This window comes from Callionymus lyra, chromosome 13 (genome assembly GCF_982586985.1).
Source record: "Callionymus lyra chromosome 13, fCalLyr1.hap1.1, whole genome shotgun sequence".
In the NCBI taxonomy this organism is placed as follows: Eukaryota; Metazoa; Chordata; class Actinopteri; order Syngnathiformes; family Callionymidae; genus Callionymus; species Callionymus lyra.
Genome location: NC_141830.1, coordinates 25,215,531 through 25,231,874, shown reverse-complemented (window position 1 = coordinate 25,231,874; position 16,344 = coordinate 25,215,531). Strand labels below are relative to the sequence as shown.

General features: G+C 41.1%; 1 protein-coding gene across 5 annotated transcripts in view; it reads right to left on the bottom strand.

The window, feature by feature from the left end:
- The window catches only part of plecb (plectin b), a 133,388-nt gene that overhangs the window by 76,910 nt on the left and 40,134 nt on the right, over positions 1-16,344 (bottom strand). For 2 of the 5 annotated variants that reach the window (XM_087805167.1, XM_087805168.1), the window contains exon 1: positions 8,254-11,804. The exons of 2 other annotated variants lie outside the window; for them this stretch is intronic. In XM_087805167.1, coding sequence (XP_087661293.1) covers positions 8,254-11,443 — 3,190 coding nt within the window. In that variant the 5' untranslated portion in view covers positions 11,444-11,804. Of the gene's footprint in view, positions 1-3,306; positions 3,356-8,253; positions 11,805-16,344 lie in introns of those variants that run through there. One more of the 5 variants, XM_087805174.1, reaches the window with a different exon arrangement.

The following is a 16,344-nucleotide window of genomic DNA, read 5'->3' as shown; positions in this document are numbered from 1 at the left end:
GTTTGGCTATAAAGTAAAAATATGAATATCCATGTTGATTGTTGAGTTAAACTGAATTTTGATTGGGAACAAACTGAGAAAACGAGGATAAATTGAGCCATGAAATATCAAAACTTGTTACTCTATTAATCACTTCAGCCATTTCTGTATTTTCCAAATAAAAAGCCAAAAACGTTAAATCGTATTTTATTTCTATCCTATATAAATTATGATTTATATTCCAATTAAGTGTGTTTAAAGTGACATGATTACATGAATCCAATTAACATGAAACTATTTATGGCGTTTGCTCATCTTTGTGTAGCAATTCAACTTACGGCCGCTAGATGGCAGCAGTCGTTACGTCCTCCGCAGCTAAAGAATCAATGAAATCGCACGAGATCCTTGCGATGACTCAGAACGAGAGGATACAGTCGACTCCAGGAGCTAGTTTAGCCTTATTTTGGCTTTGAGTTCTATTAATTCAATAGAGAGCGGAACAATGAAAAGATGTCACCAATATTCATTGTCCCCTAAATATTTGGCAAGATCCTGGCAATGACTAAGGACGAGAGGATGCGGTGGTGTTAATCAGTTCTATTAATTCAGTTTCCTAAAATATTTCTGAAAATTACGCAAGCTTATGGAAATATATGGAATTGTATCGTGAGCTCAGTGTATCGCTACAGCTCTAGTCCAGCAAATGTACATTTTGTTTGATTTGTGTCGATACAAATGATGGTTACTTGTGTGATTAAGTTTGACATCCCTGACATCGATGATCAAAGAAAGACTACAGACTTATCAAAATGTCACAACTTAGAGTCATGATTATCACCACCTTACCTTTCATATAAAATCATAGGGATTATAACGCAGTGGTTCAACCGGAATACAGAAGGAAGGATTCTGTTGACAAAATGATCTGGTAATTTTGTTGACAATCCGGGTGTGTCTGTACGAGCTAAAAAATAAACTGCAGCAATGAAAAATGTTTGTGTTACCTATCCACTAAAGCCCAATTCCTTTTTTTTATAACATTTATTTTATGTGTAAATGCATTTTTTTTTTATAGTCGAAGACCCTGTGTTTACTAAACAGTGCAAGAGTGTGAAGGAGAATATTTGTCTAAAAAAATCATTACATTTCCCCAAAGAGGAGAGAAAAATAATATCAATAACCTGAATATTGTCATGTTAGCAAGCAAACACAGAAATGTGAGAATTCAAGGTAGTATCACTTATTCTTTTGTTTAAAACTACAAAAATATTGACTCTTCAATAGAATAATTCAGATACGAGTCAAAAGGATTTATGACGAAATATGTTTCGTAACAGAACTAAGTGACAAGATCACTTGTGTGAGAGCATTTAAACATAATAGTTAATAAGTAAGTAATTTATATTTGTAGAGTTAATAGTAGTAATTGAACTATTGCTTTTAAAATTAAAGAGTAGTTAAAATATATTATTTGGGGGTTATTCATTGTCCTGGGATGGTAAGATGTCAACCAAATTTGGGTCAAACTTTGGATTGGTTGATAAAAATAAAAAATGTCGTCTCCAAAAACATTTTCTACATAAATACAAATAACGTTTTAAACAAATGCAGTGACCGTTTCTCGTGCTGATGTGAGGAGCGATACACTCTGGTCCTGACAGGTAGTTCAATCCAAACTCTCATCAAAGAGACACATGCAAACACATTTGCTTTTCTTTAGCGAGGCGTTCACAAGCAAGGCAGCTGGAAACTGGGAGTGTCTCTTCAGAAACCACCGAAAAACAAGAAAAAAGAAAAAGTGACATTCGGGACCTGGGACACAACACACGCCCTGTTTTTGTACAAAGCCGAGACAAGACAAGGCACGTCTAAGAGGTGACCAATAAATCACATTCTTTGAGCGTTGCAGCGGAGATGCATTCGAATGATGGTTCAGGTATTTGAAGCCTGGAGAATTTACACCGCGACATGTCAGAGACGCACAAGTCGGAGCAACCTGAGCCAAATCGATGGCCTCCCACGCTGTCGGGGCGTAATGAGGACTGATCTTTCCTCGGCCGCGAGTATGAAGTGAGAGTCGGGCGGTGGCGTTAACATGTTAGTGAGGCAGTAGGTGACAAGTCTCAAGGTCACACTTGACCATGCAGAAGATCAACAAACGCGCATATGAGACAAGCTGTCAAAAACTGTGACGACCATGAGAATAGGCTTAGACTGAAGTTACTTCTAACAACCGTCCTACCTTCATTTCTGTGTTTTCTCAGGCGCCAGAATAAGATCAGGGAAACCAAGTGCCCCAAAACCGCCAGGGCGGGGATGGCTGGTCCGAAGGGGTTAGCAGGCATTTGTCGGGAAGGATTAGAGATAAAGGTAGAGGGGGATTGGACCAGCCCTGCATGGGCCATGGTGACAGGTGGAGACTTCATTTGGGGTTTGGGGGGGTGGACAGGGAAGTGGGTGTGGCAGGGACATTTTTAACAAAAAGAGACCCACACGGGTAGACGTCCCTGCCGCTCAACCCACCCAGAAGCTCCCGGAGACATCCACAGCTGTGAAGTTCGGGTGTCGCAAGACTCAAGAGTTCCAAAATGGATTTCCTTTGAGCTAAACAAGGGGGTTTCCATAACCGTCGCTTGTTCTTCCTGCCGTTACCTTTCTTTCCAGACGGACTGGATTTTCCATCCGGCCTAGATTCTCCCAAACTCTATGCAAAATAATGTGACGGTTGTAGCTTCTGGCTAAAAGGCCATCAGTCAAGTCAGAAATCACAACATATAGTTTGGTTCTGTTGGGAAACAAAGCTAGTAAAAAGATTTAAAGAGGAGGAAAAGTAAGTAAGTAAGTAAATAATTTTTATTTGTATAGCGCTTTTCCAGACCAGGGTTACAAAGCGCTTAAACAATCAAAACAATATTCAATAAAGTATATACTTTAAAGGTCAAGATAACATTGATAACACAACAGGAAAATGTGTTTAAGGCAAAGTTATACATCTAGGAGGCTTATAAAATACTCATACATGTCAAACATGAGTTGGCGAACGACATAAGGATGTGTTCAGAAGGGGGCGTGAGCCTGTGATATTCTCTCATGTCCTTTTTCCACTAACAAAATATTCAAAACATTTAAAATCCAAAAGGTAGCCAAGCCCGGAGAGAGGTTTAAAAATGGATTACAATGCTGTCGCAAACGCAATAACGTGTGCCCTTGCGTCTCTGTTTATGTCGCAAGTGTGTTTGCCAACAACAGCCGGCCGGGTAAACAGACAAACGGTTAAGACACACACACACACACACACGCCACAGCAAGTCCACTTCGCCGACCTACCGGGTATGATCTTCATCTAACAAAATGAAAAGAGAGGCTGACGAGAGCTGGGCTGAGGGGGAATGAGGAGGACGGGAGACGACCCTCTTTGTTTGTCTTGAACTGCCTTGTTTCTGCGCCGTGATAATTTTGACAGGCTGCGACTGCTGCTTAGATCCGTCAGCCTGCTCTCCCGTGGCCAGGGGAGGGAGGGCCGACCCGCCAGGCCCCCCGGAGAAGGGGGCCGGGGAGAGTGCCAAGTGGGGTGGGTGTACGGGGCAAGGGGGCTCGCGCTGACTGGGAGTTATAAATACACAACAGATGATCACACCGTGTCACAGATAGAAGCTGATGGAAGTGCTCCGAAGGGACATTTGGCTACTCGTGGTCCCTAGAAACCACCTTCCAAACACTAGCAGGCCCAGAGATGAGAGCCCGGCTCGATATAGAGATGACGCTCGACTCTTAACAAGGGGGCAAAAATTGCTTGAGTAGTCATAACATTGAGAGTGGACGGTAACATGGGCAGAACACAGACAAAAGTTTGACAATCGCGGAAATTATTTGGTTATTTTCTTCCAAAACAGCTTGAGGTGTCTTCTTAGAACTCCACACAGTCCAGTTGATTAGCTTAGTTCCGTTGCCAGTGTTCACTGCAGAACATCATAGCCTCATTTAGCTTTAGCTACACTTATGTTTTATTATTTTGTGTTTTGACCTCCTCAGCTGTTCTATTTGTTGTATGTTAGACTTGAAAGTATTAATTCATTGAACAATTCTGTCACATCGAGTCAACTTTCTGTATTAAGTTCCAACCACTAGATGGCAGCAGTCATTACATCCTCCGCAGCTAAAGGAAGAATGAAATCATGCGATATCTCGGCGTGACTGAGGACCAGAGGATACAGTGACTCCAGCTGTTTTTAAAGTTAATGTTTGGACATTTTTTGGTTTGAAAACAAATGAAAGAAGTAACGACTTCGTCATGAGTCATGTGGTCTGTAAATTCGGCAACACCAGAGTCAAGTACTCGACCATACTACACATATATCCTTGTTATTACACTATCACAACACCAGAGTCAAGTACTGGACAATAGTACACATATATCCTTGTTACTACACTATCACAACACCAGAGTCAAGTACTGGACAATACTCAAATATATCCTTGTTACTACACTATCCCTATATGAAATATAAAGTTAAATCAACTACATTTTAAAATTGAATTTGAAACAAAGAAAAAGCTGTAGTTGAGTTGACAGATGTTTTAAAGGGAAGTTTTACCGACTCAAAAAAAGTTTAACAGTGTGGGATTGTAATTTAGATTATTTGATACAGATTCTGTGCATCAGCAACCACTCAAACTATATCTCCAAAATACATTTTCTTGAAACACAGTATAGCGTTTCAGATACCGTGAGATCGCGCCACATTCTATTAATACGGAATACTTAAATATGTTTAGGAGTCCGGCAATTGCGGCGTTGACAACCAGATGAATGTCTCTGTCATGCTAAAACCAATTCCACCCAGTGTCTGGAGAGATGAGCCGGGATTACCATCTCTAATGGAACTATAGATGGGTGTCGTGGCTGAAACGAGCGCCCGATACTTAGAAACCACGCTGGGGATTTGCGCAGGATGGTAGGAAATTCCTCGGTGGAGTGCTCTCACGAACCCCTGAACTCACACACAGGCGCCGGGGTGTCATGCACAAATCTGTCATGATGGGACGTAAAGCCAGAAGGTATTCCCAGCTTGTGTCTGTTGGGATGCATCTTCTGTCCCGAACAACCCCCCCGATGACTTGCCAGGTGGTGAAACTCTTGAGACAACACAGAAGTTAAAGTGATTATTCAATATAAAACGTGACGTTTTTTGAGGGAAAAAACCCACTTTGTCCACGTCCTCGGGGTATGACTCAATGATCCAAGCATTTTGACCAAACCCTAAACTCATTCCACATGCTATCAAAGAATGAATCCAGACTCTGTTATTGCTTCATCAGACATTAAATCTTACACACAACAACGCCTCTCTAAACATACGAATGCACAAGTTAGGAAACTCACTGGGAAGTGAAACTCAAAAACTAAAATATATATACTATATTATTAACTTTATACATATTTTTAACTATAAAAAATGTTTTTAACCCGTGTATCTCAGGGTCAAGGTGACACAGAGGCTGAAAGCAAATGTGTTAGAGGAATGACCTCCACCAAAGCATATGCATTTCTGGAGGTCGTTGATCTTGACCCAGACACAACGCAATGGATCCAACAAAGACATTTGTTGTCCGACTTCTGATCACCTTGACCGCGAGATAACACAAGGGTTAAATAATACAGTTAAAAACATTTAAACGGCTAAAGATCCACAAACACATACTTATCGTAGAGTAACCTAAGACCTGCATAAACAAAATATAAAGTGGTATTTCAACATTCAAGTGTGTTTTCTAAGAGTTTTCTTATAGTTAAGAGCTTAAATTCAAGTTATGAGCAAGTTATAGTCACATCAGAATCAATAATCTCACTAGTTTACCTCAAGCAGTGAACGGTAGAATCTTGTGTCTTCTGTTTGAAAAATGTTAACATTCAATAAGTGCTTAAGAACCCGCCGAACATCATACACAGTCGAAACTATATTGACAAACAGATTATTGCTGCTTCAGTGTTCCAAGACAAATGACACTGAAATAAATGACATTAATGACATAAAGTAAAAGTTGTAAATGTGGGGGAACTTTAGGAAAACCAATTCAAAATAAGACTAATAATTTCTAGCATGAGTGAATAAAATTCCAAGCACTTGTTTATTGAATTTTCCTTTCAGTTAAAAACTGTATATGTAACCATTAGCCCCACAATTCAGGGGGGTTCTATTATTTCTTTATTTCTGGCTAAGAAATATAATTTGGAAAACCCTCTTCAAGACCAACTAAAGCATCAAAATCCAAACTTTCTGTCCTGAATGAGACATATTTCCTTGTGATCCCAATATTTTTTTTAATTTTCTCCGAAATCCTGTTATGAATATAAAGCTTGTTCTGTCTTCTGACAATGTCAAGTGAGTCATCTCGTTAAAATGTCACCACAATGTGAGCCACTGAGCCGGAGCGTTCTGTAGCTACTCATTTAACGGATCACACAGGAACACATGGGGGAGGATCCCATGGATTGAAAACATGGAGGACCTCAGTGGTATGTCTGGGATGTGAGCTCTCCCCAAATTGCTTCTGTGCCACGTTGAGCATTTCTTCACTTTACCAACATGTTGGTGGCAAAAGTGAGAAACACATGTGCTGCAGTTTAGGTTCATATCTTGATTTCATGTTATATGTGCTGATGCTGAGTATTGATCAGACATTTTTGATGCCAGAACTGATACAGATACCGTCACTTCGACACCAGTTCCTAAACAAAATTTTCTTTATAGGTATTTTCTATGGTCAATTCTAACAAAAATACATTAAAAACTGTATTAATCTCGAGTTAAATTGTTCTCCTTTGGTCAATGTTCACTCCTATCTAACATATAAATAAAAAACGAAATATTTCCAGTGCAAAAAAACACTTGACAAATGAATATGATGTTCACTGCCTTTGTTTCGACTATCGGTACTTCAAAAGAATATCGATAAGTGCAACAAAATAATCAAAAAGTTCAATAGCACTGCACTACACATACGCTATCACCTAAAATTCCTGACATTCCAAAAGAAAACCAGGAGAACCAGGAACTACATGTCTCCATTCAGGAAGTGTGTCTGAAGTAACAACAAATTCAACCAGAAACACGAGCCGTCAGGCGGGTTCAGATGACAATAGTTTGAACGGACAGTAGATGTCAGCAGTGCAGCACTGACTGGTCATCTGTCTCTGAGCAGTCAGATCTCATGCAGTCACCAACCAACAAAGACAATAATATTATATAGTATGCTCGCTGCAAATACATCTGGAAAACCAATATACGGAAAAGAGGAATAAGATAATTGGATCCAGACACAGTGTCACAAGCGAAATCAAGCAAAAACACACCCAGTGACTGTGAGCAAGAAGTTCCAACTTCCTGGCTCTGTGTCCAATGAACACACCCACAACAGACAACGCCCCAGTCTTGAAAGGCACCAATTCTAGGTTTTCAAAAACAATCACATGATGGCCAGTACGTTGCCAGACTCAGAAAAGCTATGAATCATCAGTATGAAATATGTCACATGCTGATGGTTGATTGGCATCAAGTGACAAAGTTTCCTCTTGAAGAGAAAAACTTTCTTCAGAAACAGTCTGATGGAGGAACATTGTGTGCATAACTTTAAGTACTGCACACACACCATTGTATAACTGTGTCAACACTTATCTTACAGACAAGACAGCATGACAGGATAACCTAAAAACACAGCCGCCCACACATGCAGTGTAGGCAAGTTTTACTGGAGTGTAGATAAGAAGTTTTCCCACTAGCGTGCAAACCACACCTCCTTCATTTGGGTCGGTCTCCCTTTAACTTTTCTCATATGGTGAGGCAGCATTCTTTGCTCCACCTTGTTGGATTGACATTATCTCATCTGGCAAAACATCGGCATGCCCCCAGAGATCACACCGCTTTGACTCTCAAATCACTTCTCAGCAAAACCATGATTCCACACCCAATTCATTTGCAAGTTTGAAGCGTCTCTAGTATTTCAATTGCTCTTGCAAGATCCTCTCTTTTATAACATGTCCAGCCATCAGAAGTGTCAGATAATGTAATCCGGCCACACCTCGACACAACCGAAACAAGCCTTTCTTCAGCATTAAAACTATAATCCGTCATCAAATTTAAGGAAACAATAATTTGTCAGGAACATGTCATTATAGCTCAATACTTTGAAACACAAATATAACTTTAAAAAAGCTTCTACAAAAAGAAACAAAACAATGCATTCATCATCAGTGACAAACTTTTAAAAACCAACCTTCCACGAAGTTAGGCCATGTCTTCTCTTCTGGCTCTTCCAGTGAGTGGTCCCAGTCTGCAACAGGTGGAGGAGCACCATACACCTGAGTGGGGTCTGACGCCAGACGCGCTCGCTCTTCTGCAAGTTCTTCCAAAACATCCAGGTCTATCTCATCCTCATCGACAGGGACGACTCGGGGCGGCGACGCTTGACCAGCTGCCTCCGGACTGAGGACCTGCTTCACCTCTATGATCTCCTCGACCACCACGATTTTCCTCTTCATCTCTGCCTCGTCGGTGACACAAATTGAAGGCTCACAGGCGTCCCCCAGGTGAGTCTGGGTAGTTGCAGGAGTGGTAGTGGCAGAGGGTGTGTCCTTTCCCAAGTCGCTCTTCTTCGCTTCCTCTTGCGTTGAGGGCAAAGAAACCAAGCTGCTTCCCTCGGTGCTGCACTCTGCTGTCTGAGCACCCGAGTGTTGTGCAACACTGGGAGGCACCTCTTGGCTGACAAGGGGGCTGGACTGAGCTGGAGCTGCAGCTGCCTCTGCTCTAAGCACTGGTGCCGCCGATTCTGTGGCTCCGGGTGCTTCCCTCACAGTGGTGGAAGTTTTTGTCTCTGGAACCTCCTGCTCTATTTTTTCAACAATCTGCACCACTGGCTCCGCCTCCTCTTTGTCTGCCGGGGCCTCAGGGAGCACAGCTGCTGCTCGCCCAGTTTCCTCACTGCACATTTTTCCAAGAGTCACCTCTGGAGAAATGTTTGCTTGGACCGGTTCACACACCGAGTCAGAGTCGTCTTGAACAGTGTCCCCAGGTGATGAAGTCATGTCAACAACAGAAGTTGTCGCTTCAGGCACAGTTACCTGAACTGAATGTTTAACCTTAGTCTTCTTCTTCCTGGACTTCCCTTCCACGGCTAAACTCTGATTGGACTCGGACACAACTTTTGTGTCTTGAGTTTGCGGTGCAGAGGTTTCCGTCTCGACCTTAGACGCGTCTTGAACCAGCTTCACCACAGTGGTCATCTCCGCCGTCACGGTTTCCGTGTTCGCCGTTTCCTCGGGTTTCTCCACCTCCTGGAGAGGCGAGTCAGGTTTTGGACTCTCCAGTGTGATTGTGCTGACACTGCAATTCTGAGCCTCATCTTTAACGCCAGTGTCCATTAGAACATCAACTGGTGGTACTGCAGAGACTCGAGCAGATGGAGGGGAGACTTTCTTGCGAGCGCCACTTTCCAGTTTGTCTGCTTTTATTTTACTCACAGTCATTTCTATGGGAACATAATCCTTTATTGTTTTGTTACCTAATGGAGATGCCTTTGAAGTACTTGTGACAGTTGATTGGATGATTGCTTCAGTGTCTTTGAAGGAGCCGACATCTTCAACCTTTGTATCTGAAGTACCTTCGATGCTTTCAGTTTTGGTCTTCTCAGCTTGAGATTTCTTTTTCTTCCGCTTTGATTTTGAGCTTCCTTGATTGACAGGTTGGCTTTCCACAGGAACCTCGTCGGACGCAGCTCCTTGTTTCAACACTGGTGAAGTGGGTTCAATTTGTTCGAACAACACAGGTGTCATCTCAGGTGTTTTAATCTCCTTAGAGAGTTTTGCCTTTAAGCCAGATTTCTCTTTTCCGGGCACGTCTGTAACTGTGCTTTCCACAACTGACACTTTAGTTGTAGTGATAATACTTTTGAGCAAAACTTCTGAGGACTCTTCTTGAAGTTTTGCTTCTTCTGGACGATTAGAAGACGGAGCATTCATTTTGTCTACACGTTGAGTCACTGCCATTTTCTCTGGACCCTCTGGTTTAGTCACATTATCCTTAAGTTTATAATCAACTGTGCCCTGAATCTTTGGCCCTTTATCCAAATTAGTCTTATTTTGGCTCTTTTTGGTCATCTTAGAAATTGTATTATTGAATTCAACATTGTTTTTTGTTTCTTTCAAAGTTTCTTCTTTGGACTTTTCAAGCATATCAGGAATATCAGGGGTCTTGTGATGCGCTTCATCAAGTTTGACTTTTATAGACGGCATGTTGGATATGACTCGAACCTCTTTCAGTTTCACAGGTTCCTCAAGCACAACCTTCCCTCCAGTCACCTCTTTAATGACGGTGTGTGTGATGACTTGGGTGGTTGTGACAGTGCTGGTGGATTTCTGAACTCTGGCAGTGATGACACTCGACTTGACTTGATTGTCAGGAAATTCTTTGGGAGCCATGTTCACCATCTTTTTAACCTCTTTTTCCACTTTTGTCTCCTTCTTTTCTTCCATCACAGATGCTGACATCGGGGAAATCTTCGAAGGTTTAAAAGGAGTTTGTTCAGAGGCACTTTTGAGCTTCTGTGTATCTGCCTGAGGGGCAGATGACTCGGTCACAATCTTGGCTTTTGGAGCAATTCTTGCCTCAGAGAAAGAGGTCATGGTCATTGGAAGAGGTGGGTTAGAGCCCACTGCTGCCTGACTGGTTTTTGACAAGTGTTGGATTGAGGGTTTGGGATCACTTACAACATTTGTTGGACTAGTTTTATCTTGTGGTGCTGTATAAACCTTCTCTCTCCCCCAGTCCAGGTAGTTGTGAGATCTTCCTTTGCTCTCCTCTATCATTATTGCCTCCCTTCTCGCGCTGCCTCCGCTATTAACTGAAGCCTCTTGATCCATCTCCCATGATGCTTTGGTCTTGACAGGTTCTGCGACAAGTGGACGCCCCCTGAAGCGTGGGGTCCTGTCAGTGAAGCTTTCCTTGTCTTGACTCCCCATCATCCTGTGGCGGTAGCTTTGACGCTCGTCCGTCGCCTCTTGACTCTCTGCTTCTACTCTACGAGAAGGCTTAGGAACATAAGAAGTCGGACCTTCAACGCGTTGGACTCTCGCGGCACGGGAAATCGCAAGAGTGGACGCTGGTTTTCTGACTCTGTGCAAAGAGGAGGGGACAATCTCAGGGGGGAGGTGGAGGTAGTCACGTAAATAGGTGATGCCCTCATTGGTGAGATACCAGTAGAAGTGCTGCCAGGCAAACGTCTCCTTCACAAAGCCCCTGGACTTAAGTGAGGCCATGGCCCGGATGACTTGAAGATTCTTTACACTTTGTATCTCAGGATGCTTTGTTTGTGGTCTCTTGTCCTTCTTGGCCACCATGACTCCATCACGAAACAGGACCTCATAAATGGCCTTCAGGTCCCTCATTGGCATCAACATTCCAGCAACCATTTTGTTGGACGTCGAAAAAAACCTCTTACAAACTAAAAGAAGTTAAGGAACATCCACAGAGGACGAAAGACACCCGGAGGTGTTTAGGAATTAGGCGACAAAACCGGCTGTCACCTTCTTCAGCTCAAAAAGAAAATAAAGAAAGAAAATCTCTTACTCGGTCTTACTTTGTCTGCAGTTCTGACGCAAATCCAGCAGATTTGTGAAGAAAAAACAAATAATCCTCTGAGAAAACGTACTCAAAACAAGTCAAAAGTCTCTCCTTGCTATATTCAGCGTGGCTGGTAATGAACAGCCCTCACTCTGCTGGGATGGCAATGACAGAATGGAAGAGAGAGAGAGTGTGTGAGAGTGAGACACACTTCTCAGTCCGGCCCCTCCTACCTTCTCTCTAGCTCATTTAAAAAAAAACCAGTATGGAAAAAATGTTCCTCACTAAAGTAAACAGTCGTCCAGAAAGTAGAACGAAGAAAAAACACGAAAACGAGCGTAAGGAGTGCACCTCGGTGTGTTTGGGCACATGTCCTGTAGCCGAGACTTTTTTCAGGGACGCCCACCCCGGTAACGCACACGCCTCCGTAATAGTGTACACACACACACACACACACACACACTCTCACAAACACACACCTCTCAAACCAGCCCTGACTTAAGCAAACCCTTAGGCCTGTCACACACACCGGGCGCAATGAATGGGCTTTCATAAACACAGATAAGTTAAAGGAAAGAGAAAGAGACAGACTGTTGAAATAAATCCCGCCCCACCCTAAAGTGACTCACGCTAAATCCACGTGGGTCAGCGAGACCACGTTTTGGAGTTGTAAAGAGATGAAGTTTCACTGTGAATCTAAACATAGATTTTAGAATAATCTGTTCCTTCTGATTTACCGGAAGACTTTTTTTTAATCTGTGTGGTGTGTCCAGGGGTCACCTGGACGACACTTAAAGTGACGCAATAAGCAGTAAACTATGAAGTTGTGTCGCTGTTAGGAGCTAACATTAGAACATCAGTCCTCCATTTAGCCAAGAAACAAGAATCTCCCCCCGCACCACCAAATAAAGAACTGCACATTATAGCTAACCTTTTCAGCCCCAAGAGTAACATGATATCAGATTTCCAGCTGAAGATCACCCCTCTTTTTTTCTGTGCATCTGTCCCCCGCTCGTCTCGGTGTCAGTGAAAGTGTCTTCACGTGGGGGTTGTTTCATTGAGGAAAGAGAGGTTGAAGTCTTGAGCAGAGCGAGGAGCCGTCAGTGAGCCAGAGTTGCAAACTTATAAAGGGCAGTGAAAAAGGAAGAAACCACATGTTGTAGGGCTTGTTTTCCATGGCAACAGTCACATTAATGACTCACTACCAAGTCATATATCCCATTCCTGAAGTGGACCTGTGGGCCATAAATATCTTTCTTCAGGAAACTGGACTACTACGACTACTTTAGGAAGACGCAGAAGCTACAGAGTCGTTTGGACTTTTGAAATACTTTACAATTGTTCTAAAACTCAGCTAATAATCCTTTTAATCACTTTGACAGCACTAATTGAATAGAAATATTTGGAACAACACCTCAAACCTGCATGGAATTCACTCCACCTACCGTAGACATGTCCTGAAGTAATCCCTATGAGAATATGGCAAGGTTAATAATTAAATATTTATCAGCTCAGTAGAGCTAAGGCAGTAAAAAACTGCCTCGTCCAGTCAGGTTTCTGAGCGTTGAAAACAATACTAAACGATTTGCACAAGTTGAATGCCTGAGGATATGTTAGTGTGGCATGTATGTTGAGCAGGTTCCAAAGAAAATAATATTTTAGGCAAACAACTGTCCATCACTGGCTCTACGAGTCACTGTCCTCGGTTCACTGTTGATAGGAACGTACAGCCTCAAACAAAAAAACTATTTTAGATCGATGCACACAGTAATAAAACTGAGAGAGTTGTGTATCTGAAGTTTATTCCCGCCAGTTAAGGGGTAAAAGTGCGATGCAATTCATTAGTGAAACAACAACAAAAACAAGAACTTGAGCATCAGTTTTAAGAGACACTTTCAAATATAGTTAATTTCAAAAACTGTTTTCACGCAAATCAATCCATAAACCTTTAACCTCAGATCATTATCTGAGTCCTGGCTTCAAGCCCATCATACCAGCTTTAAATAAGGTTCTAGAGAGGGTCCACCACCTCTTATAACCGAGGAGACAGATACACAATATCGTACAGACCGACAATCCTACTATCATTAAAAACGACTAATCAGTAGCTAATCTTATCTTATCTTATCTAACACAGATGTACAACAGGATAGGCCGGTGTAGATAATGAGGTTATAGGAAAAGAGGTTGATGGTTCCTTAGATACAAATGTCCTTCTGCTTCCATATATCAGATCTCCTGTGACCAGAATAGATTTGTCAGCACAAATAGATGCCTGGACACTGTCCCACAGTGATGGCCTTTTGCTCTGTGTGCGACTTTCATAGGAAGGTGGAGATCAACCTTTTTTTATATTAAAAATAATGAAGTATAAGAAAGATTTGGTACAAAAATGCAAGTGAGGAAAAAATGTTTGGAGATAAAGTGCTCTTAAGTCTATATTTTAAACTTGTTTTAGCGGAAAATCCAAGTCTATCAGCCTAAATCCTGCAACGTGTGAGAGATTGATATCTTGCGCGGCAAATAATCTTAAAATATAGTTAGTTATATGAAAGTTTGGAGGCATTTGGATGTTTTTAAGTGTCTTTTTGGACGGAGATGAAGACAAAGACAACTGAGCTCCAGTCGCTACATTAAAATGAACAAACATTTTTGTCTATAAGTCTAAAAAGAACAGATTACTCTAAAAATAATCCAACCCTTAGTCGACATGAGGGTGAGTAGAAAATGAGTGAAGTTGGAATTTGTTTTGTTTTGTTTTTAGTTCTTTTTTTTTAGCTCTTAGCATCTTCAGCATCATTTTTCGGAATCTTTTGCGACTGGAAAATGACGCTAGCACTCTTCTTTTAAGTCCATAAAAGCATGTTATGGGCATAACAACATATTTTAAACAAAATGACATTGACATTGCATTTTCATTTCAAAATCGTTTTTAGTTTCATATCGACTGTACTTCAGCCAGTCATAGTAAGTAAGTAAGTAAGTAAGTAATTTGTATTTATATAGTACTTTTCCAGACCAGGGTCACAATACTCAATAAAATATATACTTTAAAGGTCAAGATAATACTGAGAACAACAAAGGAGTTCCGGAAAATCAGGGAAATTAATGAATCTCAAACTATACAAAAATGTTTCTTTTAAATATGTTTTTACTTCTTTGTTATTTTCACTTTATACTTTCATAAATCATTTACATGTTTTTGTTCTTTTTATTTTCACTGGTGCTTTAATACAATCACATTGGTATGTGGAAGACATTGCCCTTGTTACGGTCTCTTAAAGCCTGTCAGTCCATAATCTTGATCTGTTTTCTCCTCATTCATAACCTCAAAGAGTTTACTTTGAAATCTAGATCTGGGAAAGTCACACACATTCATGAAGGGACTAACAGGAGTGGAATTCAAAGGACTGAGGGACTGAATGCAAGAAACATATGCAAGTAGAAAATAAAGGGGAAACGAAACATAAGGCTACTGTAGTGGGCTGAACGGCATCACGGCTGCAGACAATAGACTACTGTGTCAGGGAGGCATGGACGGAAAGTGAGGGGTGTCTTTGGCATTCCTCACTCACTTGCAAAAATAAATAATCAGCTGGTCTACAAAGAGTGAGCTGAAGACAAGTGGACATGAAAGGGTTACTTTGCAGGAGCAGCAGACAAACTAACCATTGAACAACAGGAAGAACATGTCTTGCCAACAACGTCTCATCAGACTCTTGACATGAAACTCCGAGAACATGTTGTTCGGATTACAGTGTGGTATGAGAACTCGTAAAACGTGCTGGACTCACAAAAGTCTTCTGTATGCAAAAGGGAAAAACCCACTTTCTGATTTTTTTTCTTCCGCAATATAGGAATAAGTGTGAAGGGAAAATCTATAAACGCATGCGTAACTCAGGTAGAATCAAGATGGATGCTGCCAGTGTTGTGGAATTCACAAGTGACTGGTCACTGACTTCTCCTTTTCCAGAGTGGAAAGAAATGAACTCACAGATTAAGCCTCACTTAACCAAAAACATTGGATTACTCAAGGAGACAGTCGAGGGCTTTCATTGCACGTTTACTGATTCTTAAAATTAGCTTTTCTTACAATGGTTTTTATCATCTCAATAATCAGAGCATCTTATTATTTTATCATTCTTTTTTATCATTTTTTATTTATCAAGTGTATCATTCCATTTTTAAGTCACCTGGATGTTCAAGTGCAAAAACATTTATATTCATGTTTTTTCAATTATTTATATACATGATTTGAATTTAAAACCTTCACACTCGTGAAAGCTATACAACTTTGATTTCGCAACTTTCGGGAAATCATCTGCCAACTTCTGCTCAGTTCTAACTGCTACCAAGATTATCATATTTGACTACATAAACTGACAAGAACACAAACTGACTCCTTTAAGAAACACCTTAAGACGTTTCTATTTGTTCAGGCTTTTCCTTGAATTTCTCGAACTCCTGTGTTGTTCTCAGTATTATCTTGATCTTTAAAGTATGTACTTTTTTGAGTATTGTTTTGATTGTTTAAGCGCTTTGTGACCCTGGTCTCGAAAAGCGCTATATAAATAAATATTACTTACTTACTTACAAGTATATAATTTTCTTCTGAGATTCTGACTCATGCAAATGGCCAAAATGTATAATACAGTAGTTGCAATTTGATTTCAAATAAACTGCTCAACAGACTTACAAAAAAAGACTTGTAAGTTACTGTAACTATGGATACAAGACTGAAAAGGTATAG